The sequence below is a fragment of the Opisthocomus hoazin genome, chromosome 2 (genome assembly GCF_030867145.1).
Source record: "Opisthocomus hoazin isolate bOpiHoa1 chromosome 2, bOpiHoa1.hap1, whole genome shotgun sequence".
Classification (NCBI taxonomy): Eukaryota; Metazoa; Chordata; class Aves; order Opisthocomiformes; family Opisthocomidae; genus Opisthocomus; species Opisthocomus hoazin.
The window spans coordinates 91,176,077-91,202,495 of NC_134415.1; the positions used below are offsets into that span (position 1 = coordinate 91,176,077).

The 26,419-nt window shown below is 45.3% G+C and overlaps 1 protein-coding gene across 2 annotated transcripts; it reads right to left on the minus strand.

Annotated features, from left to right (window-relative positions):
- Window positions 1-349: 349 nt before the first annotated feature.
- On the minus strand, window positions 350-25,435 carry NT5E (5'-nucleotidase ecto). Of its 2 annotated transcripts, none has more exons than XM_075414417.1 (9): window positions 25,234-25,435; window positions 19,673-19,898; window positions 14,494-14,682; window positions 10,550-10,747; window positions 8,894-9,045; window positions 5,543-5,651; window positions 4,590-4,739; window positions 2,821-3,021; window positions 350-1,134 (listed from the first exon to the last, which is right to left on the minus strand). In XM_075414417.1, the coding sequence occupies exons 1-9, from the start codon at window positions 25,252-25,254 to the stop codon at window positions 977-979; spliced, it is 1,404 nt and encodes a 467-aa protein (XP_075270532.1). In that variant the 5' UTR covers window positions 25,255-25,435; the 3' UTR covers window positions 350-976. The 2 variants fall into 2 exon arrangements, with proteins under 2 accessions (XP_075270532.1, XP_075270531.1); XM_075414416.1 differs by lacking the exon at window positions 25,234-25,435 and adding an exon at window positions 24,434-24,751.
- Between the last annotated feature and the right edge of the window lie 984 nt (window positions 25,436-26,419).

Below are 26,419 nucleotides of genomic sequence, written 5' to 3' on the forward strand. Positions count from 1 at the left end.
CCCAGTCTAAACCTCCCCTGATGCAACTTGAGGCTGTTTCCCCTTGTCCTGTCACTAGTTAGCTGGGAGAAGAGAGCAACACCCACCTCACTACAACCTCCTTTCAGGTAGTTGTAGAGAGCAGTAAGGTCCCCCCTAAGCCTCCTCTTCTCCAGACGTTCTCTGCATGTTGCTGATATAGAGTAATGGCCAGGAGTCCTGTGCTTCGGTCTTTGGAAAAAGGTGCAAAATTGAGCCTATTTATATAAAACATAATCACAGTGCTCTCGCTCTAGATACATTTCCCAAACTGGTCATACTAAACAGTGAAGTATGTATACTCAGCTTGTTAAAATTGATCAAAATCAAGTCAAGGTTTCATTGCATCCTTTATTAATGGAAGACGTAAGTGAGATACTGCATCTTCAAAAGTAAAATGGAAAAACTTTTTTTAATTACATGTAAATGGACCTCATGCTTTTAATGACACTGAGTTTCGTCCCGCTCTTTCAGGCATTGGTGTAGGTATGATAAATATGACTGGAAGCAAAGTAGAATTATTAGACTGAAAGCTTTACCCCTGAGTGGAGATCAAAGGAAGGTATATACACCTATAATAAATCCATTTCTAGAAGCTTGTTTACATTACTGGAATCGGATTCTTAACTTGCTATCTAAAGCAGCTAAAAGAATTTGACAAGTTAAAAATATCTCTTTGCGGTCAGTGGTGGTTTCATGGTGGAGCATTAACGTTCACTGGAACTGTGCTTCTTGAAACCTCAGACTGAATTGCGGGTACCTGCTGACTCAAAGGAAGAGAAGTCATGAGTTCTGCCCGCTCGGTCTGCACGGTGGGCCTCCGTGACTCTCCGTGCTGTTCGCTGCCGACGTGCAGAAACCTAAACCCTCATTCATTTTAAGGTGTGAGCAAAGAGGACAGTTCAGAGCACCATCTCTCCTCCCGCCTTCCTCCAAACGAAAGCACAGTGAGCAAAAATCACGAATGCAAGAACGTTACAGTGAACAGTACAGAAATCAGGGTGAGGCTTGCTTTGGTAAGACTTCCAGAAGAAAACTTGATTCGACCTTCCACTGCTGGGTAAACTCTCTTCATTCTCTGCAGGTAACGGGAAACAACCTCAATATCAGGTTCACCTAAACAAGCAAAGAAAGAAACAAAATAGCGCTCTGTGCGGCAGCCTGGCTCTTAACCACAATTGAAGAACCTGTCTAAAATTGCGGGTTTAGCTCAACCCTTAAAGCAAACTGTTCTCTCCGGGTTGCCACGCTGAATCGGTGCACGTCAAGGCAGTGTAGGGGGGTGGAGAGTTGTTTCTTCTGTGCAGATAAAACTTCTGTGGTGGTTTGTAGCTAGAATTTTTGGTAGGAACTCGTATTTAAAAAAAAAAAAAAAGAAAATTCTCTCTTTGCATTGTCTGGCTTTTTTTGTTTTGTTTTATGCCTGTTACAATGGTAACTTCCAGTCAGATTTAGGTAGCTTGAGCTGCTCCCATCTGTTTGGAGTAGAGTGCTATAGATCTGGCAAAGCTATCGCTTAACACCTTTTCAAATTTAACTTTACTTTTTCTTAAAGGAAGAATTTCTAGTCTGTGCGCTGCTATGTGCACATGAAGGTTTTGTGCGAACATGTGGGTTTTCTGCAGCAGGAGACCCCTCTTCAGCCACTGCTGCCAGCCCTGTCATGAGCCCCTTCTGATCCAAGCTCTTACAATCCTAAAGTAATTATAAAAGTAACGGTAGTTTTGCCCCTCTGCTGTACTGGAAGACTTTACCAGAACCTTTCTAGTTGTTGCCGTTCATTATTCCTAATGATTTCTCTCTGTGTGAATTTATTTCTGTGTATACAGATATCTACTGAAAACCACGGCCTCCCCAAATTTACAAGCTGTCGGCTGAATTTGATTTGAAACACCAGTCCTACCTGTGAGAATCAATTTTAAGTTGAAACACCCTGCAGAACTAAAAAAAAAGTCTGTAATGAAGGTCTGAAAGGAAAATTTTTTGGTAAAAGCATGCTTTTACCATCCAGAAGCAAAACATAGGAAATCAAAGTTCTGCAAAATGTAGGTGTGCTCCTAGAAGATACTTATTTTTTTTTTAAATACAGCACTGCATCGTTTTTGTGTTTTCAGAAATAATAATTTTAATCTCAATTTTTTTTTTCAAGTTTCCCTTTTTCCTGGGAGAGGTACGCGTCTGTTGTACGAATGCTGAATTTCTGGGAGTTCGCACACAGCTTTGGAGGCTCTTGGGCCCGCGCTGTGAAACGCCTCCCTCTCAGCTCTCTGCAGGGCGTCCATGGGCCCCCGGCGCGCTGCTGCCCGCCGACCTCGCCGGGCCCCACCGCCTTCAGAGGGGCAGGAGCCTTTCCCCTCACCCTCTGCGCTCCTTGCCTGAGCTGCGCGTCCTGTCGTAGCAGAGCTGACAATTCTGCCTTTGCAAATACTTCTGTACAGTGGAAATTTAAGTTCTAAAGAAAACGGGACCTTTCTTTTTGATGCATTGTTGAGCGAGGAGTACAAGTGCAAGGCAATAAGCGTAATACGTGTGGGTTTTGCTTTTTGTCTGGTTTATCATGATCTCAGAACTGCTCTCTAAGCAGTGCTGAATTGATGAGGCTTGGTTTCTCCTTGAAACTTCTGTGATTTAACTGAAAAAGAATATTGTTGCTGGCTACAACCAAATCTAGCAATCCAGAGCATCAGACTAGAAGCAAACAATCTATCCAGTAAAAGCAAAAAGTCTAAGACTTGTACTGTAGAAAGATCTTTTAACTTCTGGGAGCTGTTTGCCTGCTACCCTGTTGGTGCCCATACTTACCTTTACTGTATCCCAGATTTTTGTCTTTCAGCATGTGATAGCCATCTCCTCCAAATAACATGTAGGACGGAAGCGTCACATTGTATATTTCATCCGTCTGGAGCGGGACGTAGGCTGGGACTCGGCAGGCTGTGCAAAGCACTTCTAAACTCACAACTCTGCTTCCAGGAGCTCGGGAGAGATCGTAGACCACGCGGATGCCTGCAAAACCACACGTCTCAGTGCCGCTTTAGGCAGTGCCTGCTGAGCATGCAGGGCTAGAAGCAGCATCCCCATCATCTTCAGCTGGCTCTTTACTTTAGCTTTTGTGACCGAGGGGTTGTATCATCCTGAGTTATACCAGTTAGTGCCCCGTTTTCTTTGCATGCTACTCAGCTTTTATAAAAGAAAACTCATGAGATGAGAGAATTGCTGAAGCGCTGTCCCACCTCAGCTACTTCACTCGTCATCTGTTCTTGTCACTGCTGCACAGAAGGAAATGAGTAGTCATGGGATTAGGATACTGCAGGGCAAAAATACCTTCCCTTGTTGCTGTAGTCACACGCTTTCTCATTCCCCCGGCTTGTTGGCTGAAATGACTTCTTCTGAAGCCAGCCAGCCACCCTAACTTAGCAGCTATTATGGATAACAGGCACTGTCCTGAAAAAAGACAAGCCAGGCCCGGGCTGAAAGCTGCGGTTTCTGCTCGCTGCAGGAGAAGTAACGTTTCTGGTTGTGAGCCTTCCTCGGCCAGAGCCTCGGGAGAGGCCCCCACAACACCACTGCCAAGAGTTTGTTGATCCGGAAGCCACTGAAGCTCGTCCAAAGCATGGAGGCCCTCCCAGCACTGGCGGCCCTCCTGCTCTGGATCTTCTGTCCTGAACCCCTTCCAGAGCTACCAGTTGTCGTCTGTGAGAGGGCAGCGAGCGGGGGGGCTGCTGCTGCTTTACCTTACAGGGGCACCAAAGCACGTGGTAACTTGCTGGTGAGAGTAAGGAACCTAGGCTGTCTCCTTGGCATGTGGGGGTTCTAGATGACATCGGGGGGTAGTGCCCCATCACCAGGCTACGTGGGGGGAAAGGCATGGGGGGGGGTGTCAAAATCTGCCAGCACCCGCCCTCGAAGTTTAGCTTTGCTGCTAAATAGATGATAAAATCTGCACTGCATCACAGAGAGACCAGGACTAAAAGTGACTGCAGCCTAGTACGCATCTGGATAAATATATGGGAGCTGCAACTCAAGAAATGCGTATGTTTTCAATATTAGCTGCTCTTCCCTAAAATATTTAGAAATTCGCTGGAGCAATTCCATAGCCCACTTGGACTCACTCTAAAACTGTCAGCAATCATGAGACAATGGCACAAAATGATTCTGATAAACTGAAATTTGGCAGTAACTGGCAGAGACGCCCAGTCTGGGGTCTCAGGTAGGCCACCAGTGAAGAACTGAAAACTGGGGATTGCTGCAGCTGTTACTGTGTTACAGCTGTACCCAGTTACAGCTTCCTGCAGTTAACCCAAGTGTTAAACGGCTGCCCTTGTGGGTTGTGGAACCAGCTGGGAATCCTGTCCCTGCTGAAGGGAAGAGCGATGGCCTGGGTGCTGCCGCGGCTCAGCTCAACGCATGCAGGACAGACAGTGTTGGCTGGCTGGCGCGCGTGGGGCACGGGGCTCAGACGTGTGGCCAGCTTCCTTTCCATTCTTAAAGGGGCTTCCAGGTGTCACACGACCAGGGCCAACAGAAGGGACAGGCGGTCGGGAACACGGAGGAGAGGAAGGAGGAACACGTACCTCCAACCTGCAGCAGCTCTCCGCTTCCTCTTCCGTATCTGCGCACGCTGTGCTCAAAAGCTTCTTTCAGTGTGGAGCCTTTTACCCTTACCAAATCAAAACGACCTCCAAATGGCAAAACAGACAGCAAGTCTTCCACAGTGATGCTGCCTGGGGGAATGAGACATTATTTACTTTTGTTTTGTTTTTTTTTAAGTTCACAAAATTATTTTAGGATCATTTAACAGTACATTTTTGACAAGGAATGTGGCAAATACAAGATAAGAAAGTGAGGGCCAGTAGAGGTAAGCATCACGTATATTGTCCCAAGCAAAAAACCTGCGTCTGTACCATCCAGCAAGTATCAAGACCAATAAATCTGAGTTTGAGGTAACTGCATGTATTGCTATTCAAATAACTCTGCTAGAAGAGATCACAAACCACCGACCTAAGACGAAGAAACACAGCTATTCTTACGAAGTCAGGCAATTTTTCCAGTTGCTTAAGACTTACTCACGTAGTCCTACAGAAAGATTTAGCTAAAGGTGTTGGTTTTCAGGTTTCATTTATGTGATACTGGAAAATAAAAACTGTAAAACCTTAGGGTTCACAAAACCCCATAATACACTTATTCTGCAGCAGACTACAGAAAGCTCCTAGCGACCGTACCGGATGACCCTGTAGTGTAGGAGGCGAAGAATGGCCCCCGTCTTTCTTTGTTCCAAGGCAGCAAGGAGAGAGGGAAATTATAAAAAGCATTGTGTACAAAGAATTCCAGTAACTTCTGCTAACACCAGCCCAAGTGCAGTTGTACCCTAAAGATGGGTAACCATTTGAGAAAGTTTGAAATTGCTTCCAAACACTGTGCCAATCCCACTGAAACAAGCCCGTACCTAACACTGTGTTCAGGCTTGCATGACAGCTTGAGTCTTCCTTCGTGATAAAGCTGTCATTCAGCTCGTAATGTTACGCACCGTTAGCGCTCTGCTCATCGATGGGCGACCGTATCCCGCCTCCATTCAGGATGCACATTGAAACGTGGTTCCATGACTTTTCATCCGGACGTCCGACATTCTCATAAAGCTACCAAAAGAAAATGTTTAAAGGGATTCTTTAACCTTCACTTCGTCTAGGCTTCGGAAATATACACCCAATACAAACTGAGACTGAAAAGAGACAGAAAGGTTTTATATCTTCTTTGGCACTACCTTCAGCCCCACTGTAAAATACTTAATTATTAAAAAAAGGCAAGGCAAAACATTAAAATAAGTATTTTGCTTCTTTAAACTTTTAACGAGAAAAATATGTGCCTTTTTCTGCAATGACCTCTCAGGCTCTCCCGTAGTCAGTGTGTATATGACATGGCCAGGGCAGGCCAGCTGAACAAAGCAAGGATGATTTTTTGATTCCAATGACTGTGATAAAGACAAATGATTTCAGCATATTTGGAGAATCAGGAAGTGAAGAGGACCTTAAATATAGCTGTACTTTAAAAACATGTAGGGGAATGTATAAACTAAGCTAGCTGTTGTTGTATGTTACAAGGAATTAAGATTTTTTGGCTTAACTGAGATCAGTTTTTAATATTTGGAACGGTCTTGGCAAACTAGAAAGATGTAGAAGAGTGGCGGAAGAGGGAACAGGCATGCTGGATTGAACCCAAAAGTCTACTCTGCACAGCATTGTGTCTCCAACAGTGGCAAGACTCTGACAAAATGTAAGGACAAGATAATATTTGCTTGCGGCATCCTAAGTAGTAAAGAACACAGAGACGAGGGATGTACTCAGTTGCATAAGGACAATAAGCCTACAGTGTTAATTCTCAGAAATAACTGAGTAGGACAGGAAAAGGCTGAGAAAAGAAACAAGGATAATGGAAGGGATGGACTGGGTTCCATGCAGGAATGACTATGGTTATGACTCTTCAGTCTCACAAAGAGAGAAACTCAGGAAGGACACAACAGAAATCTATAACATCAAGACGAGCACATGGAGGCTGGGTAGGAATCACACTGTTTTCTGGTTTTAATAACGATAAAAAACTGAGAAAGATTTAGAGAGGGGTGACAAGGATGATCCAAGACAGGAAAGCTTCTGAACTTTAGAATGATGGTGTAGGCTCAGACTGTCTGACCTGGTAAAGAGACAATGGAAGGAAAATATTTGAGAAGCCCATAAAATCATGAGCTGTGTGAAGAGGGTGGACAGAGACCAACTGTTACAGTGCAAGGACTACTCCTCGGCCTCCAGCAGGCATCCAGCCGGTGGGCAGCAGGCTGCACACAGACAAAAGACCAAGGTCTCTGCGGGATGTGCAGGTCAGTGGTGGAACACCCTGCCACCGGCTGTTGCGAAGCCTGAAAGCAGTCAAAGGGAGATGGGGCAAGTTTGGGGAAGAGAAGTTCCAGTGGGAGCTAGCAAATACCAAGACACCACTTCTGAACTGGGAAGTCCCTGAGTTGCAAGCTGGTGGGAGATGGGGACAGATTTGAGTATAGCATCTCCACAGGCTTGTCCAGGAGTACGCTCTTTCCTCACCATCCTCACTCGGTCGCTCTTGGAGACAAGGCGTAGGGATGGTCGGTCCCGTCCCCTGTTCCAGTCCGGCCACTTCTCTGCTGCACCCCTGTGCTAAGTGTTTGCAGCCTCTGACTTGCAGGTGTGTAAACGCTCCGTGGCTCCAGCTGAGTGACCAAAGCTATCCCCTATGGCCAGATCCATGGGATATTCTTACGTTCATAATTCACAATCAATGAATGGATTGCAACTCTCTCATCCTGAGCAGAGGCAGTTTAAAACAAGAGCTGACACAGTGCTGTTTTCACAATTTCACAGCCTTTTCACATCGGAGTTCCTTTAAAGCTCTTTGTAAAAGGCCATCTGGGTCTGTCAGCCTTTTATTCTGAGATTCTGGGCTACTGTTGGAGAAGCATCACTGAACTAAATGCACCTCTGTTGTGACCCAGTACAACCATTCTATCAGTCTTCTACATTTCTCAATGTCTGCGTTTCCCAGGACAACTCTAAATACTAAAGCCCATGGAACAGGCAGGTCTGGTTTTCACCTTCACACCCCTGAACACCTGGCAGCAGACAGGAAAGCAAGTGCAGAACTGGTAAGGCAAAGACCGTGAAGGGTAGTCCATGTATCTGCTGATGACTGCAGACAGTTGTCTAGGGACATCGATTTGACTAAAGTAGAATTTGACCTCCCAAGACAAAATGTATAGCCAGAAAACCGACAGACTACTGAAAGATCACAGAGTTACTTTCTCTAAGCTTGAAAAGTGCCAAAGCATTTGATCACATTTTTCAAATAAAAACATAAAAAAGTCTAGCAGGAAGAAAAAGCAAGGCGCTGGAATTTTAGTAGACCTGTATGCAGAATTCCTAACTCTTAATCTAATTTGGAAAATAGCCCATGAACTAAGAATTATTTTAAGGATTAGAAAGCAATCTCATGGACTGGATAAACAGACCTGGGGACACATCTAAATGAAAACTCATTAACTGGTTCCTGACTTTGTGACAATGCTGCAGGACGTTTATGGCAACGCTCATTTTCTGGAAACAGTCCCGTCTGTGAATGTTTTTCCCCGGCGCACTCAAAGGAAATGGTGCCACTGCGGGAGAGTAAAAGAAACTAAACCTGCATAGTTTAACAGGTGGAAGTGCCTTCTCACGAAGAGGCCTTCTGGTGTTGCTTGACTGTTCAATCCCTGTGATACCTGTCAGGATGCAGCAAGGGCCGGAGGCTCCCTCTGGGCTGGGCTGCTGGGGGCTTTTACCTCCTCTGCGCCCAGCTGGGTGTACGGCCTTCCCCCCTCCTCCCCTTCAGATGGCACCTTCGGGGCTCTTCAGGGGAACAAGTCGTATCAGTAACTCGGCAGAAAACGACCCAGATTTTTTTTTCTATGCTAGTGCATTAAAAAAAGCAGCAGAAGAGCCCTGTGAGCAATGGTGGGGCACAAGGTAAGGAGGGTCCGGCAGCAGGGCGGGAGCCGAGCTCTCCTCCTTGCCTGAGGAACAGGCTCTTAGATCAGACTGCCCCATCTCTTAAAGCTGCAGCCTCAGAGCCCGCTGTCAACCAGCTGCTCTCTACATGAGGCCACAAAGATACACGCACACAGAATAAACCGCTCCTGCCTCCATGCAGCAAGGTTCATGACAGCCTGCCTTCCGCCAGATCCTTCTAGGTGCTACGGTGTTGGAAAGCGGCAGGGAGCCCATGCGCTGATAGTTTGGAGCTGGGGAACATTTCGTCTGACAGCCGGGGCACAACGCTTAGAGGTGACTGATTGCCACCTGTGGTGGCAACGCCTTACCGCAGCATCGCAAAGCAAATTCCCCATGTTACATTCGTGGAAACGGCACGCTTGGCTTGTACCGTTCAGGTAAACACTAGTTTTTCCAATCTCTTCAGAATAATTCCCCAGGTTTTTCCTCCATTTTTCCACTTCTTCTTTAATGTGCTCATCTATAAAGTAGTATAAAAGTGTAAAATAAGCATCACACGTATCTCATATTAGTGACACTTTGGTGAATACAAAGCTTAGGAAAAAAAAAACCCTCTGCTCTTCACGATTCTAAAATGTTGCACTTTCCCTACAGGCTCTTTGAGCAGAATGAACTCTGCGCTCCCTTCACACAAAGCCTGGCAAGGGAGCAGGCAGGATGGGACAGCCAAGTGAACAAGCTATTCCTGTGCCACAGCAAGGTTCTCTCCTCTAAAACACTTAAAAATACTTTTTTCCCAGTCCTGTTCTAACCTCTGACCAATGGGGTTTCTAGCACCTACCTCGACAGGCGAGAGAATTTTTAATATACAAGTGAAATTGTTCTTATTTGACATCATATCTTTTTTCTTTTTTTTTTCTTTTTTTTTTTTCTATTTATAGCTTCCTCCCCTTGAATGCAGTCCTAAAAGGAATACTAGCTCAAGTATCAGTGTCAAGGAACAAACCCGCAGATCTATCTGCCGGGTGCAAATCTAATTCTTTCAGAAAAAAAAGCAGATACCAAGATACTTGTATATACAGACAGACAACGACACAACTGGTTTATGTCAGCTATTAGTTTTAAGCAATTTGCCACGTAACTGTCAGCAACAGCAACATTTATAGAACAAGAGCACCTACATATCTGAATTTTTGCTTTTACTGACATCAGAGAGAGAATGTAAAGTCTCTTTACATCTTCTCATTACATTAACAGATCACTGAGAGTAACATGGTAAATAAGAATATCCATGAACAAATGATTTTTAAAGGATTTATTTTATAAATACTCTGGTAGAACCTAGAAAGTCTGACAAAAGCTCAGAGCTTCATACAGCAAACGCTGAACAAGCAACAAAGACTGGAGAACCAGCCCCAGGGAATTACAGAGCCGACAAAAAGCAGGTAAGAGAGCTCCGACAGAGTCACGAACAGAAAGCAACAGAGAGACTCTCCTCCTCCTGGTCCTTTGAATGTTTCAGAGCTGAAACATTCAACACCCTCAGCACTGAAAACAAGAAGTCGTGGGTTTGTATATTATATTTGCACGTTGCCAGAGTATTCCAGTTTTTTTCTGGAACATTGCCAGTTTGCTGCATTGCCCTAAACTCTGTTCCAAAGAACCTAGCCTCTGGCAAAACACTGTAAATTAGTCCTCATGATCTCTTAAATCTTAATTACAGGGCTAGCTAAAATAGACTCTTCTAAATGGTGAGGCAGTGTATCACCTGAGTTCCTACAAAAGGACTTCCAGTGATTTTAAATAGTCAAAAACCTAGACGGAGTTTGTACATATCCAAAGGCCGCTGTTCAGATTGAGAAACAGAAGCAAATGGGCACAACTGCAACCCAACCCGAACCCTACACAGAGGAGAACTGCAAGCTCAGGAAGAAAGCTGAATTCTTTTGCGACAGTCCTGTATATTTGACATAATAACACTTGAACTGTAGTGCTGCAGGCAGATTCACGTCTCGGCCACTTACCTTCGGGAACACTGCTGTCCAGCAGAATGGGGTTTCCAACTGCTTCAACTACATTCCCGTTCTTGTCAAACACAACATTTAAGTAACCAAGATATTTCCCGTAAGCATAAGCTTGTACAACTGGCACCTGCCTCCCATCATCTGAGTCAACCATGAACGGATACGGGCCAGCTGGCTGTTCAGTAGAGGGTGGGGTGCCTGCATGAAAGGAGCACGTAAAGCGGGTCTTCAGCTCATGTGACCTTCAAGGAATTATTAGAATGGCATTTCAAATGTTTCTCAGCCTTAAAAAAACCAAATAGGATATTAAGCAGAAACAACAATGAATGTATTGGACGACAAGCGCACATCTGATTGTTCAGTTACATTATTTCGTAAGAGACAGTGTTGTTTTCAGGACTTGAGCTCTAATAACTGCCACAGTGTTTTTTAAGTTGTGGCAGCAGACTCCTCCGTGACATCATATCACAACAGCAACAAAGGAACTTTTCATTCCAATTATTTCAATCTGCACCTCTCAGTAATGCACACATACCAGCCTCTGGCTGAAAAGTTTCTTGTTAAGCCTTCACACTACATTATTCTGCATCAGATAGAAAATTAGAACATTAGTAAAACATACACAGGACTTCCTGACATGAAAAAGTCTAAACTATTTTTATTGATAATCTGCAGTCAGAATACCTAGGAGCAGTTCTGTGAATCTGCGCATACACCAAACTGATTTTTTTCTTTACTATAACAAACTTAGCCTCCAAAATTTCAGACAGGCTGCAAACCTTTGGAAAGCAAACTTCATTAGCATTAGAGTTACGCGGTCGTGGATTTAAAACTCTTGACAGCCTGCAAAGTTTGAATTGTGATTAGATGTAGGACTTGGGAACAGACAGATTAAAGCACAGCATTTAGGGAGAAAAGAGATCTCGGCTCAGCGGACATGGGCTGCCACAGGATTTAGAAACCATGCAGGGGAGGAAAGTGGCAAAGGAAACTACACAGCACAGCTCTTGTCTCAAGGGCACCCACCTTCTCCCTGTCTCCTTGTCAACGTCACCCGTGCAGCATCGCTCCCCATTGCTCCTGTCAGTATTTCTACCCCACCGTTGGCAGAGACCATGGCCAGGGGGCTCGCCAAGGCCTCGCGTGCTGCGTGGCCAGCCCTGGTCTGAGCCCCTCCAAGCCTGCTCAAGCGCCCGAACCTGCTCTCACTCCCATCCCAACCCCGGTGGTGTTTCCCACCCCTGTGTCGGCAAGAGCTGGGGGCCAGTGGGGCCAGAGCACGGGGCGGCCAGCGCAGAGGACGTGGATCCGGAGGAAAGCAGGCTCCTCATTTCCACTGCTCGCAGAACAACCGGTTTCCTTCCACTTACAGTTGTTTATGTAACACAAAATCCCGGGATAAGCAGCACAACAAATGTTCCTCCTAGAACGCCAACATGATTGGTATTTATCTCCGATCCCACCTCTTCTCCAGGGAGAATGGCTGGAACAAACTACAACCTGAACCAAATTCACCAGAGAACTAATTTTTCTACTTTCAGCCTGGCCATCAGAGTTGGTTTCTTGGTGGTGCCTCTTCACTATTCGATATTTATTTTGGGAAGAATTTAATAAATCCCGTAGCTAATGAGAACTCTGCAGGATTTACACATGCAGAAGTGGCTTAGGTTTTTTTGGAACCAAGTAAGGAATCGCTTTTGATCTCTTGCCACTGTGTAGTCCTCGAACGAGCAGAGCATTAGCAAGAGAAAGTTATGCTTTCCGGTCATCATCTTAGTTTACATCAGCTGCGCAACGTTAAGTGCTTGTCCAGAGCCTTATTCATTTCTTGCTTTCTGAGAAACACTCTCTCATACTGATGCTTTCTTGAAGGATTAATTACCACTACAACATTATTCCGTTATAAGGTAGATGTGTTCCTTCTGAAATGAAAAGACTTTTCAGTGCTTCTTATGCCTGAAGAAAACAGCACTAGAATTCATGCACGCATCTCAGTCAGCATGTGAGATGCTGTTTCATTGCAAATGCACAAATTCATACCCAGTAACCAAAGAACCTGTAACTCTTTCCTATTTTCTTAATTTGTTTTAGCCTACACACCATGTTCTCAGAACATCAGAAATTCAAACGCTCTAACCCAAAACTACCGTTACTGTTTGAATCGGTTCTACAAACCCAAAGCACACCTGAACAAGGCAAGACAACATTTGCCACATAATCTGTGGATAAACCGGAGATTTGCAAATGTCTTAGAGACAGACAGGCTGGACTAGTCCAAGATTAGGCCCTTCTAATTAAGATATCTCTGTGGGGGTGCCTGCATGGGCAGTACGTCCCTCAGCTCCCCTGACAGCCAGAGGTTCAGCTGACCAGCTGGTACGTTTCCACTTGGACTGCTGCCAGTTATTAATTACATCTCTATTTATTTAAATGAGAGCTTACAGGCTTAATGTACACATAGACACGCACACGGAGACACTTAAAATTAAATGTTTCACTCTGCAGTCAAATCACCTCCACAGATGTGGCTACTTCATTGTGAATGTTGGCTGATGGCTTTGACTCAGAAGGGAATGGTTCACAAATGCACTCGTGGTGCCCCTGGATGGATCAGCAAGTGCTTCTCAGCACTTGGAATAAAAACTATAGACTCAGACCACGTTCTGTCAAAAAACATATTTTGACTAAATAAGTGGATACACATTTTTTGGTGTATCTCCCCCAGATATTTCTTCTTCTTTTTTATTTTTCTCACCTCCCCGGTGTTAATAAAAAAGTAATACAGACTTGTTTTATCAAAAGAGTACAGCCCTTGGAAAAGGGGGTAGATTTGAGTACAGCATCTCTACAGGGTTCTCTGCGCTTCCCTCACAATTCCCTCGCTGTCACTCTTGGAGAAGAGATGCTTTGTGTCATAAATTATTCCCTAGGCCAACTTCAAGAGATATTCTGAACTGTTTAATGTACAACTGTAGCATGCAATTGTTTCTCTTTAAGAAGTGGGATAGTAAAAGGTGGGAGCCCAGATGAGACAAAAAAGGCATGAGAAAGCAAGAGGAGATGAGTGGGAAGAGGAGAGGATGAACTGGACGGTGCCAAACTTTTAAGGGGTGAAGATCCTAGGGTATGTGGTACTACCCCCATGACTGGGGTACACAGGAAATTCGGCTGAAAATTGCAGAGAGTTCCTGCTATATTCTCAACCAGTTAATGAAGTTTCTGCTAAATTTAATGAGCTACCTTTGATGGTTTAAAAAAAAACAGCCTTTCTTTTACTTGTGTCCTTATACCCTGGCACAGGGAAGGCAGCGGCACTGGAGAAGCTGCTGGTGGCAGGTTCTACCTAGAGCAGCATTGCTGTGTAAGAAATCAGATCAACAGTGTTTATCTCTGGAATAATGTCTAAGTCTAGGGGAAAGAAGACTAAAGTCAGAGATTAAAAGAGGGAATGAAAAAGACAGAGGAAATCTGGGAAAAGTTTTCTAATGACAGGGCTAATGGAGACCTATGAATACAGGATCAGATTCTACGGAAAATCAACATTGGTATCACTTTTGAAGTCTTATATGATGGGGTTTTTTGGTTAAGTCACATACAAGGTTAAATGTAAACAACTTGTTTACTCCTTTACATGTGTGAGCTTGAAACAGGTACAATATGTTTGGCAGTAATTTACCGGTATTACTACCTTTGTTCCTCTGTCCTGCTTAGTATAGGTGACCTTGAACACTCACAGCATTAAGGAACCTTTCAGTGAGTTAGCGCATTCCTTGGTCACAGACTGTTTTATATTATTCCATGGAAGTTATGGACAGGTACCAGCTATGCATCTGGCCCAGCCCAGCCAGCAGTAAACTGCATCAGTCAAAGTTCTCTGAGTTTAAAGAGAAATAACCAGTTTCAGCTTTGCTTTAGAAGATACATTTTAATAAGAAGTAAAATACCTGTATAGAGAAATGTGTTTGTATGTCCTCCAATTACAACATCCACTCCTTTCACTTTCTGGGCAATATTCTTGTCCACAGTAAAACCAGAATGTCCTAGTGCAATGATTTTGTTCACTCCCATGGCAGTAAGTTTATTCACTTGTACTTGCAATGCTTCAATTTCATCTTCAAAGATTATATCAGTCCCTTAAAAAAAAAGAACAAACATGAATATATTTACAAACTAACTTAATTACTAGTTTTTAAAAAATAATGTAGTTGATATCGGATACTGTTTTGTGTAACTAATGGAACTTCGAATGTCAGTGGCTTTCAAATGTGCTCAGTTGGTTCAAGCTCCTGATCTCGTCTGATGTTGCCCAGTCTTTCAGGAGCACCTGTGTGCTTAGACTAACACAACATTCCTGCACTCACCTCTATATACTTATCTGTATTAAACAAGCTGTAACTCCATAAAAAGCCCAAAACCAGTGACACCAACTGTGGGATCAAATATTGAATAAGTGTTTGAGTCTAAACACTCATATTGTACTTTAAAGCTTTTTTACTTCCCCAATCACACTTCTTTGAGGTCTTCTGTCTTCTCACACTCATCTCATTCTCCACTTCCCCCCCCCCCGAGACTTTGAACAGCAGCTTCTTCAGAGTCCTGCACTAAACTCTGAATGACCTTTTTATACAACTTCTCTCACCTAACGTAAACCACTCTCAGCAATACCGATGCAGCACAGTGTACAACTGAGCTACTGTCCTGAAACGAGACTGTAAAGAATGGGAAGTCTTGAAAGAAGAAACCTTTTCCGGACCACAATGTCGGGAAACTCACAATCTTTCTGCAAGGTTTCTGTGCCCGCTGAAATGATTCTAACACGACAAACAGTTACAAGAGCACTAGATAAACATGTGCTTTTATCCTGGGCATAGGGTTGCGCAAAAGGACCTCCTATGTAAGAGGCTAATTTCTTTGACAAAGTTTTAAGAACAGAGTCAACAAACTGTAATCCTAAACCCTCTGGTGAAGACAACCAAGGAAGAATTCCCCTTCTACCTATTTCCTCTCCTTCCTGTAGTTTTTTGATCAAACCATTTTGAAATATGCCTTTAAAGACAAAAGATTTACATTATTTCATAACAAAGGGAGGAGTGAAACAAATTCACAATCCAGTGCAAGATGTCTCAGGAAACGAAGAGGAAGCCGATACAATGGAAGAGATAAAAGAGGGTTACATAAACTGGTTTACCACCACACCCACTGAATAGTTCTGTTACTGCCAGAGGGAATCTCTGTACTGCACACTGCAGAGTGAATTGTGCAGCGCATCCCCGCATTTTCTTCCTGTGGACTTCTTCTTAGAATCAAAGAGTCATAAGTTAATTGAGGTTGGAAGGGACCTCCGGGGGCCATCTAGTCCAAAACCCGCTCAAAGCAGGAACTCAAAGCCAGATGAGGATGCTCAGAGTCTTGTCTGAGCAAGCTGAAATTCCACAAACTCTTTGGGCAACCTGTTTCATGGCTTAACCGCTCTTACCGTGACAAATTTTTTCCTTACGTCCCACCATAATTTCCTGTGGTACTACTGGAGCCCATTGTTTCTTGTCCTTTCTCTGTGCCCCTCTGGGAAGATCCTCTTTCTCTCTTCTCCATAAACCCCCTTAAGACAGTGGAAAACCACACTTAGTTCCCCCTTAGCCTTCCTTCTCCAGGGTGAAGGAATCCACCGGCTTCAGCCCCTCTTTGTAAGTCCTCAAGCATGACGGAAGCTGGGCCTGATGCAGAGCCACTGGCAAAAGGAGAAGTCCGAGAAACGCTCCTTGAGCATCGTCCCTTCACTGCTCACCTCGCCACCCACAGACCCGCCGCAATGGCCACGGTGTGGGGACCCGTCCAGGGAAGACAGCTGAGCTCTCTAAGCGAAGAGCGAGCCACTGACGAGCTGTGTTGGCACGCGGTTGCCTGCGGGCTAACTTCTCTGCTCGCTGCCATAACCCTGCTCTCCCCATCAGCACCAGCCCCATCACCCCTCTGCCCCACTGCAGCCTACAATGCACTGTACACCAAAGACACAGTATTATTAATCTTCATCCCATGTTAAACCAAACAAGCCCACTTCCCTAACCAGGGTAAGAACAAGGCCTAGCTTTCTCCTGGCACTGTTAGGGGCAGGGGACTGTAGGAGCAATTATACAGCGCTTGTTTCGCTAAGAAACTGGGAAAAAACAATATACTGTTTAGTACTCAATTGCCCATTTTCCAGAACAATCTGAATTAAAATAAAGTTCTTATTTAAGAGTTAGTGTCAGTATTGCACTTCTTTTTCAAGGTATTAAACTGATGTGAGATCCTCTTCTCTGTTTTAGTTGGGGTAGAGTTTCAGATAAAACATCCAAACTGTGCTATAAATGAACAAGGAAAAAGAACTGGCTGCACATTAAAAACATTATGCAATCTAGCCAGAATAAAGTGGAATAATTGGAATTTAAAATTCCACTTTAGAAAGTGGAATTCTTTAGAAAACTGGCCAAGTTGATACTTTTAGTAAATATTTTGCTGCCTGTAGGGTTGTAGAGTGAGCAACTTTGGGTTTCTACCTTATACAAAAAGACAGTGGACAGAATGAGGTGCGTTATTTAACAGCACCAAATGTGTATGTAGCGTTTCTCAGGACAGATGAAGACATTAGCTATGTTATGGAGCTTACAACATGATTGCAGAACTAAAACAAGTGAGCTGGTACCACCAAATACGAGCAAGATGGTCTTGGGATTACCAGTGCAAAGCAAATACACAGACAACTCTGTCTATGTGCCAAGTTGTGAACAACTCTTGCAAGATGTGGTAAAACTGGCTGGGCATCCAGCCGAGATGACAGCTGTGTGCAGCAATACGGAGCAGAACTTCAGAAAAAACTGCCAACTGGCTGTCATCTATAAATTGTGCCAAGAGTTCCCCACCCCTATGGTTTCCAAGCAGTAACATTAACAGTACCTTCAGCAGAGATTAATTGTTCCTTCACAATGGAAACACTGAGATTTAAGGACTTCAAACTCCGTTCAAGTATGTTGATAGCTGTTTTAAGCAGACTGTGAAAAGTACAAGCTATAATTTCACAATTGTGTTGAAGTTACTGAGATGTAACAAAGGAAGAAATCACACTCACAAGAAATGACCATGGAAAGTAGTCATGCAGGGATTCACATGTTTCAGCATTTTCAAGCTTCCTATTTTGAAGCCTTGAGAACGCCCTAAGAGTGTACAGCATGCCAAGGCAACTGCTGCAGAGTCTGAGAAAACTGAATCAGCCGGAAGAAGCGTGCAGAGATAAACAAGGTGCTGAATCTAAATTTCACAACCTATCTTATTCATTGAATTAAGGAAATATGCTGACAATTATTTTGCCACTGACCCACCTCTGCCATGATTTTATCAGTCTGCAGGATTGCTAGGTCACTGGTGATATATAGTCACTGAGTTACATTAACATATCCTGAACTCACATTTTCAAAGCTTCCCAATGTTCCTCCACACACTGAGAAGGCAAAGCTGAAAATGATAAGAACTCTGCTGATCACTATAAATGTTGCTGTTAGAATTTGCCCTGCTTGTTGGGCAATTGCACTGTGGGATATACTTAGCTTAGGGCTCGTTCAGCTCCATCTACGGAGCCAACAAGCCTTCCCTTTTAACATTTTTTTCTAGTTGTGGTCTCTGTTACAACATCTCAGCATACTGAGATATTCAATATATTGTTTAGATGTTGTTGGAAATGCATTTAAATGCTTCAGAGAATCATTCCAACACTATCTGGATTTACTGCTAGTATATTTATTTGCAATAAAGTGAATTCGATGACCTCACCACACCAACACAGTTGTTTGGAAGAAGAGCTGAGACCTATTCCATTAATCCTTAACAGCAAACAATATTGGCTGTCTGTCCATTTTTCAAACTTCGTCTGATGTTGGATGATATCTACCCTCATGCCCTCAAGCTCTAGTGAAATTCTATCACCTACACAAAATACAGATCAATTTTCTCTTTCATTGGGAGAAAAAAAGAAAGTACTCCAAAACCACGTCACTGTAAAATAGAAGTGAGATACACAATCCTATTCTGATCTCAGACATCCACTTCCTGGTAGTTTAAACATACAGCATAGGAATTACAAAGCACAGAAGGAACAGTTTTGTATTCTAATACTTCCTCGAAGTATTGCCTACTGCTTTTCTCAAGAAAGCTATCCATTACTTCTTTATTCCTAAGCAATGTAAAGAGCAGCAATAATCTGAAGCCCTTTTTCAATGTGGAAAATATTTTAAACCAGTGCTTAGGGCATCCCTACTGCAAAAAACAGGGAAGAAAGCCTGATTTTGTCAGAAGGGGGTTGAGCTTTGAGCAAGCAGTGACTCAGATCTCCTACAGCTGATTCAAATGTGTTTCTCATTCCAGTAGACCATTTTATTTTACTAAAAAAAAAACCCTCAACAAACCAAAACCCCTTAAACGTTGGAATACATAGTCGGAAACGGAGAAGTCTTTTTCCTCATCAACTCTAATTTTACTCATGAATGAAGCAATTGTGGTAAAAGCTGAATGGGTGTTCCTTCTGTAGTCTAATTTCTGGAAATATCTGAGAAGCTAAAAACATCTTGGGCAACTTCTGCTTCAAAAACACATAAGAAGTTCTCCTGGCTTTTATTAGGGCTTGAGCATGGAGGCATCCAAGAGGAAAATTTCAACACACAGAGAAATGTCTTGGTTTCTTGAACACATTCCATTCTAGAGACAAGCTGTATTGATGTTTTAACTTTTGTTTAAATGGATAAATAACAACAAAATATAAAAGAATATAAATTTTAAAACAAAAAAACCCCAATAAAAACCTCAAAGCCCGCCCCCCCCGAGCTCTCCTGCAATCTCACTGACCTTCTTACATTCTTAGATAATTCAGTGATGCTAAATAATTCAGGTCTGTATGAAAATGGCTTTTAATATTCACAAGGCTTCTCCACTTTAAAAATCAGGCAGTTACTAAGTTGAATAATACAGGGATGTATGATAAAACAACAAACTTCTCACTTTTCAGCTGAAAATCTTCATTATTTTTTGATTCAGACAGGTGGGCAAGTAATAAAATAGTAACAAAGAACAAAAACTTATATACTAAATAAAACATACCTGGCTGTGAAAGAAAAGAAGTTTCCTTTGTAGTGTAGCCAACAATTCCTACTGATTCTGAGTCAAAATGTACTATTTTAAAAGGATGAACATATTTCATCATTTCATTCACTAATGAGGTATTTTTCCCCTTAATGTTTGCACTCAGGATTGTAAAATTGGCATTTTTAAGAAGAGGATCCAATAATCCGCTCACACCTTCATCAAACTCATGGTTTCCCAAAGCCTGTGAAAAGCAAGAGGAAAATACAAGACCCTATCTCCAATAGTCAGTATAAATACTCTCATAAGTTACATACAAAGGTATATTTGAGAAAACCAAGTCTACGTTCTAGGGGAGAAACCCCTATCTTACCTGAAACAGCACATTCCTGTTTCTCCCGAACACAGAAATGTTACTTTTTTTTAGGTTTGGGTTTTTGCTTTACAGACTTCTTACATCAATACAGATGTGAAAGTCAAAATCTAAAACATATCTAAATAAGTGTTTATATTCATATACCAGATTAAAGCCCACTAGTTTATCATCCTGTAACTGTGAGAGAGAAGATTAGAAATAACCACTGAGGGAAACATGTATTTTGTGTATGGAAAATACATTGTTTAAAAAACTAGTACAGAAAATGTTAAATGCCAATGACAATATTTGCTATCTTCAAATAAAACATGCACATTAACAGCTCGTGCTTGCACTACAGCTTTTTTTAACATATTTAATTCACATTTAGCAAGAGTTCTTGTGTGCTCTAACATGTAACAAGAAAATACAATTTTCTAGCCATCATCGATATTAATACCCAGTGGAAGCGCTAATGCTCATCGGCTAAGGAGAACCTCCACAGACAGTCCACAGCAGGTGTGTGCTCACGCTGAGAAGCACCAAGACTATCACAGAAAACGAGCAGTCCAGTTTATTTATTAGCATGGTAATACCAACAAGATGAGAATGTTTAGTTGTTTTAGGTTGGTAAGCAGACAGAAATTGACTTATCTTGAAGGATCATGGAACTTTCTCCTTCCTGCCCCTTTGTCATGCTCAGCCTAAGTTGCCGCATGCCTGTGCCTGCAAGTTTGGTGACAGCCAGCAAAACCTCCATAGATGGCAACTTTGCAGAAGCACAATATACAGAAAAAGCTTGTAGCATGTTTAGGTGTTAGTGAAGAAAAATATGCACCTATGGAACCATGGTAATAGTGAAACTTGGTACAAGTTTTGAGGTGGCAGCTAGAGCAGAGCATGACAGGGGTGCTAAAGCCAATGGGCCAACTCTTCCAGACGAAAGCGCGCTCATAATTTCACTCTGAAGATTAAGTGGGGAAAGTTACGTTTGTCACCTAAAAAGACTTATGCACATCTCTGCTCTACTTAGATACACAACTCCTATGTGTGTGTCCCAATTTTTATTCCCCAAACAGACTATGTTAACCCTGATCACATTCCAACTCAGGCAGGGCCCTGAAGCCACTACACACATGGAAGCTGACTATTTCAATCAACTGATAGGCAGTGTCTTTCTTTTCAGGGAGACAAAGACTCCTGACTCCTCTGGTCCCCAGAGGCAGGTAGTCAATGGCCCTGTGGAAAAATCGGGAAATCAGCAGTAACTTGCACTGGCAACCGCTGCTCCCACTGACATCAGTGAGAACACTATGTGTGCCACAGGGAAGCAGCCAAATCGTTTGCTTGCTACTGCTGCAGCGCTTTTCCAATAGAACAGAGAACTATCTTTAAGAAAATCTTGACTTGGGAAGACACAATGCGCTCCAAATGCATTCCATTTCTAACCGTATTCTAACTGCAATCTAATTTGCTGTAAAAAATAATTAAAAAAAAGAATAATACTCTAAGGAAACTCATTTTGATGCTGACTGATGTTTTCTGAAAAGATGTCCACGGACTGGTAAAGCATCTCAGAGCAGTAACAAGCTATTTCCTTTTGGCTGATGCATATGCCTAAATATGCAATTAAAATTCCCCCCCCCCCCCCCCCCCCCGGCCCCAAAAAGGTTGCAAATGAAGTAAGAATTTGAATTGGATGTAACTGCCATTAGGTTGTTGTGAAAGAAAAACCTCCAACCAACCACTTATGAAACCTTGTTTCTCTTGGCTTTGTATCTTGCATTTGGATTATTTCATGTCCATTAGGATACAAGCTTTGATCAAAATTTTTCCCATGGTGTGGGCGGTTATAAAGTCCCTTGTTCATGAGAAATCACTGATGGCTAGTAATACAGTTTTATTTTTGACACATCTCCTCCTCTGGGGAGGAAGACGTGGACCGTTTGGGGTTCCTGTACTCTACCTGACTATCCTCAGGCCCAGAGCTTCTGGGACTCTGTACCTGTGCAATATCCATTCACCAAATCTGAATCTATTGGCCAACATAAGTGTAAGTCACAAGAGGGAATGAACAGAAATATTCAGGCACACGGCATATGATCATATAATCCTCCTTTTCACAAGAAACCAGGCTAAAAATATTTCAAAATCAGGATACAAATTAACAGAAGGATGTAACTTAAAATAAAACTAGAAGACTTCTATCACCCTTCCAATTAGTGCCTTTGCAGTACTTAATTTGAATTTTGGTGTTAATTACACCTAAAAAGCAAGGCTAGTGCCAAGAAAATTTAGAAAGCAATACCTAGCTAAACAGGAGAAAATAGGCTTGAGGTGATAACGGGCATAAATGAGAAAAGGGCAAACCTGTAAATGGAAATCTGTCCCATTCGTGGAACAAACCTCTGAGGCAGCCAGGCTGCCCTAAACCCTCCTGCGGCTCCTGCCCCCATCCTGTAACAACTCCTATGACTCACGTTCCCTCTGTCATCCTGGTTGTAATCCTACTCCTGTATCTCACTTCTAACCATCGCGGGAATCCCCACCCGTTCTGTTAGGGATGTGACTTCCCAAATTTTGCTTAAAGAAACACTAGCTCACCCTTCTGCAGCGTGGCTCTCACCCTGCTCCCAGTGCCTCCCCCGGCCACCACCCCTGCTGCGCGGTCCCCATGGTCCACGGACAGAAGAATTCAAACGGGTGCTGCAGCACTGCTCAACACTCAGCAACACTGTCCCCAGGCTCTTTGGTAGCGGAGAAAGGTGCTGACGCCTCTGTAGCTTCTCAGTCTATCCTGTACCCTTCTACTTGCTGACAATATTCAAACTACAATATGCAGCACCTCTACAGAAAGCGAGTGGTTGAGTACTTCACCTAAGGCGTCAGCACCCAGAACAAGCCTCTGGATACCCAGTACGGTGTGGATTTTCTTTTTTTTTTAAATCTTATTTGGATGAAAAAGCCCATGAGATCTCCTAACCAGTCTGCAGGTGCTTCCTACATAACGTGTTTCTAAAACTGAGCACTAGTTCAACATTGCTGATATTGCCTGAAAGAATTTCTTCTTGTGATATGGGCAGGAACTGGATAAGCTCCCAGTCTGCCCATGAACCAGTCAAACCAGCAAATGCAAGGCTGAGAAGTGACAGCCAGCAGCAAGCTTTAGGAAGAAAGGTAGGAAAAAACACCTTGAGCTAATTCTGCACTGCAGAACCCCAAAGTGCTCCCCAGCTCTTAGTGAGGGCAAGTCCCGACTGCATGCACTCCTTCCCTCCGTCACCATTGGGAGGAAAAACCCTGCTAATGTTAATTTTGTGATTAGGAGACTGTTCGTTAGGTCATGTGGGCAGCGAGCAGCATCCTTCACAGATCTGCCTGTCTGGTATGAAGTGTATTTAGCCCAGGAGAGTGCACTGGGGCATTCCCTTCCCATGGGGCAGAGAGCAGAAACGAGTAAGACCATTTTTACCTGGGAAAAGACAGTCCTTTCCAGAGCAACCAAAAAAGGTGAAGACAGAGAACATGATATGCACAGAAGACTTTCCCCTCAAGCTGTCAGTTGGGGTGAAATAAACACCCAGTCACTCTCAAACATAACTTTAATCTCTCTCCTCCCTGCCGGGGTTGTATGCAAGCAAAATAAGCCACGATAACTCTCTCTATATTAATAGGCTATTGCCCTGAGGCGGAAGATTTAAGGACATGGAGTGACATCCCCTAATCTCAGTCCCAAATTCTTCTACCTTCCTCTCAGCACTCGGACGACCAAAGAGGCCACGTGAAGGCGTGGACCTGGCGCCGTCTCAGAGACGCCCTGCTGCAGTCCCCGGGCCACTCGCACACGGCCCCTCGCACCCTGCCACGACCGCAGCTCTGGTGGGACTGGGCGCGACCGGTGCGGGACTGATGAAAACTAAAACCGCTCACCCTTCGAAGCAGCGCTGCCGACGTGTGCCATGGGTCCCTTCCCGAAGGACCAAAGCCTCGGCCAGGGCTAACCCCTTTGTCGCAGGCCAGGCTCCCTGCCCGGCTTTTGCCAGGCTCGCTCCCATGCCTCTGCCGACCCCTCTCCAAGGGAGCCCGTCCAGCCACCCCAAGCCCCCGCCGCTCCCACGGGGAGCTCCCTCCCGCCATCCCCGACCCCACGGGGAGCAAGGCATCCCCGCATTCTCCTCCGTGGAGCCTTGGCACCGGCTCCCGGTTTCGGGCTGCCCGTGGGGCTGCCAGCTCTCGCCTTCGGTGCGCCGGGTGCCCGCCACCCAGTGCATCGCTTCTCGCTTCCCTCCCGTCTGCCTTGCACCCCGCAGCCTCCTCGGACGCGCTCAGCCCGCAGAAAAGAACGGCAGCGGGGAAGGGAGGAACGGACCCCGCACCCGAGGGGGGTGCAGCCCCCCGCCGCGCCGCCCCCCGGCCCGCTTTACCATGGCGTCGTAGCGCAGGAGGTTCATGAAGTGGGCCGCCTCCCGGCCCTTGAAGCGGGAGAACCACACCGTGCCCTGGTACTGGTCCCCGGCGTCCAGCAGCAGCAGGTTGCGGTGCGCGGCCCGCGCCGCCGCCACCCGCGCCGCCCGCCGCGCCACGCCGCCGGAGCAGCCCGCCGCCGGCCCCGCGCAGCCCCGCGCCTCCACCCGCCCGTGCACGTCGTTGGTGTGCAGCAGGGTCAGCCGCAGCCCCGCCGCCGCGCACAGCCCCGCCGCCGCGCACAGCCACCACCGCAGCGCGCCCGCCCGCGCCGCCATGCCGCTCCGCCCGGCACCGGGGGGCGGGCGCGGAGGGACCGGGAGCGGCGGTCCACACCGCACCGCACCCCGCGCACCCCGCCGCGCTGCGGTCTGGAGGCGGCTGTCGGCCGGCCGCCGGAGGTCCGGCCGGGTGGCGGAGGCTCGGCCGGCGGCGGGCGGGCGGGCTCCCGCGCTCACGGGAGGGCTCGGTGCCAGCGGGCCGCAAGGCTTCGCGCCGAAGTGTTCGCTCGAAGCGTCCCGCTCAGCCTCCCGCCTCCAGCGGCACCGAAGGGCCGCTGCTTCAGCCCTGAGAAGAGCCGCACTGAGAGCGGATTCAATTATTTATAGTCTTAAGCGTAGGTTCATGCATTGCTTTTAAGGCTTCCCGTCCGCGGTTACACGCTAAGCTTTTAGCTGCGGTTTGGCATACGCACGCTGAGAGGAAAACCCGCCAGTAAACAACCGGTTAGGGGTACTGCTGGGGACTTTGGTGGCCCCACCTGCTCCTCTAAGCCGTGCATCCACCGTGCGGGTCCCCATTTTCCACCACTGCTGAGTGACGAAATTATCTGGAGAGAGAAATTTGCTGAACGTGGCTTTTGACGTGCTGTAACCCCTGGCTACTTCCTTGCAACTTTTGGATCATCGCACGTTGTCAGCAGTGCCTGACTGGTCGGGGTTTTTCTTCTGAGAAGCAGAAGGTTCCCCGCTGCGCAGAGCAGCGGCGGTTTCTTACAGCCTTACAGCGGCTGAACAAGCTGCTGTCTCCCTTCCGCCGGGTGATGTCACGCCCCGGTTTCCCGGGTACCCAAAGTCCGCGGGATGGAATCTGAACTCATTTGGTCTGTTTGTTTCCTCAGATGGCTGGGAAGTGAGTGAACCTGTATTTTCTCCGGTGATGGCTATGCGCCACTGTCCCCGTGCTCCCGGGCGTGACTTGAATTAAAACAGCTGTGTGGAATCATGCTGGTGGTGTTTGGTGGTCTCCAGGTCTCCCTCCAGAAAGGAAGATCTCGTGTAGTTCTTATGTTGTATCTGCCACCCTCGTGGCTGTCTTGGATGTCTCTTTTTGCGCTACTGAGGGTCACATGCCATGGCTGGTCTGCTGGATTGCTCTTCAGGGTGCATTCCCTGTACTGACTAGATCTCTACTGACTTCATGAGAGTTTAAACAGCTTGTCACATCTCAGAAGTAAACACCAGTCCTCGGTTCAGTCACACCCTCTTCGTCCTGATCCAGTGGCCCCGCTCTGAACCTGCTAGACGAATAGCAACGCCAGCATTACCAAGCGGCCCAAATCTGCTAGGAAGTCAGCTGTGTCAGAAGCAAAGACAACTCTGGCCAGTTGCTCTGCTTCTGGATGGCCAGACTTGCATGCATGTGTGCACCAAACACCATTTATCTCGCTGGCATCTGCCTGGCCTTGTCTTCTTTCCTCATCAATCACTGTCCCCAGCCACACCATTTCTAAACAGATGCTGGTTCGGTCCACCACAGCTCTGTGCAAACACAGAGACACAGCAAAACCCCAAAGGAAGCACAATGTACTTGCACACACGATATTGTCTTTGGCTTGTACAGCACAGCCCTACCCCAAACTCCACAGAGCTCTTCATGCCTGGAACAGGTATGCTTTAGTCTGTCCCAGGAGAGTGTATCGGAAACAGCCTGGGCTGTCCTGAAAA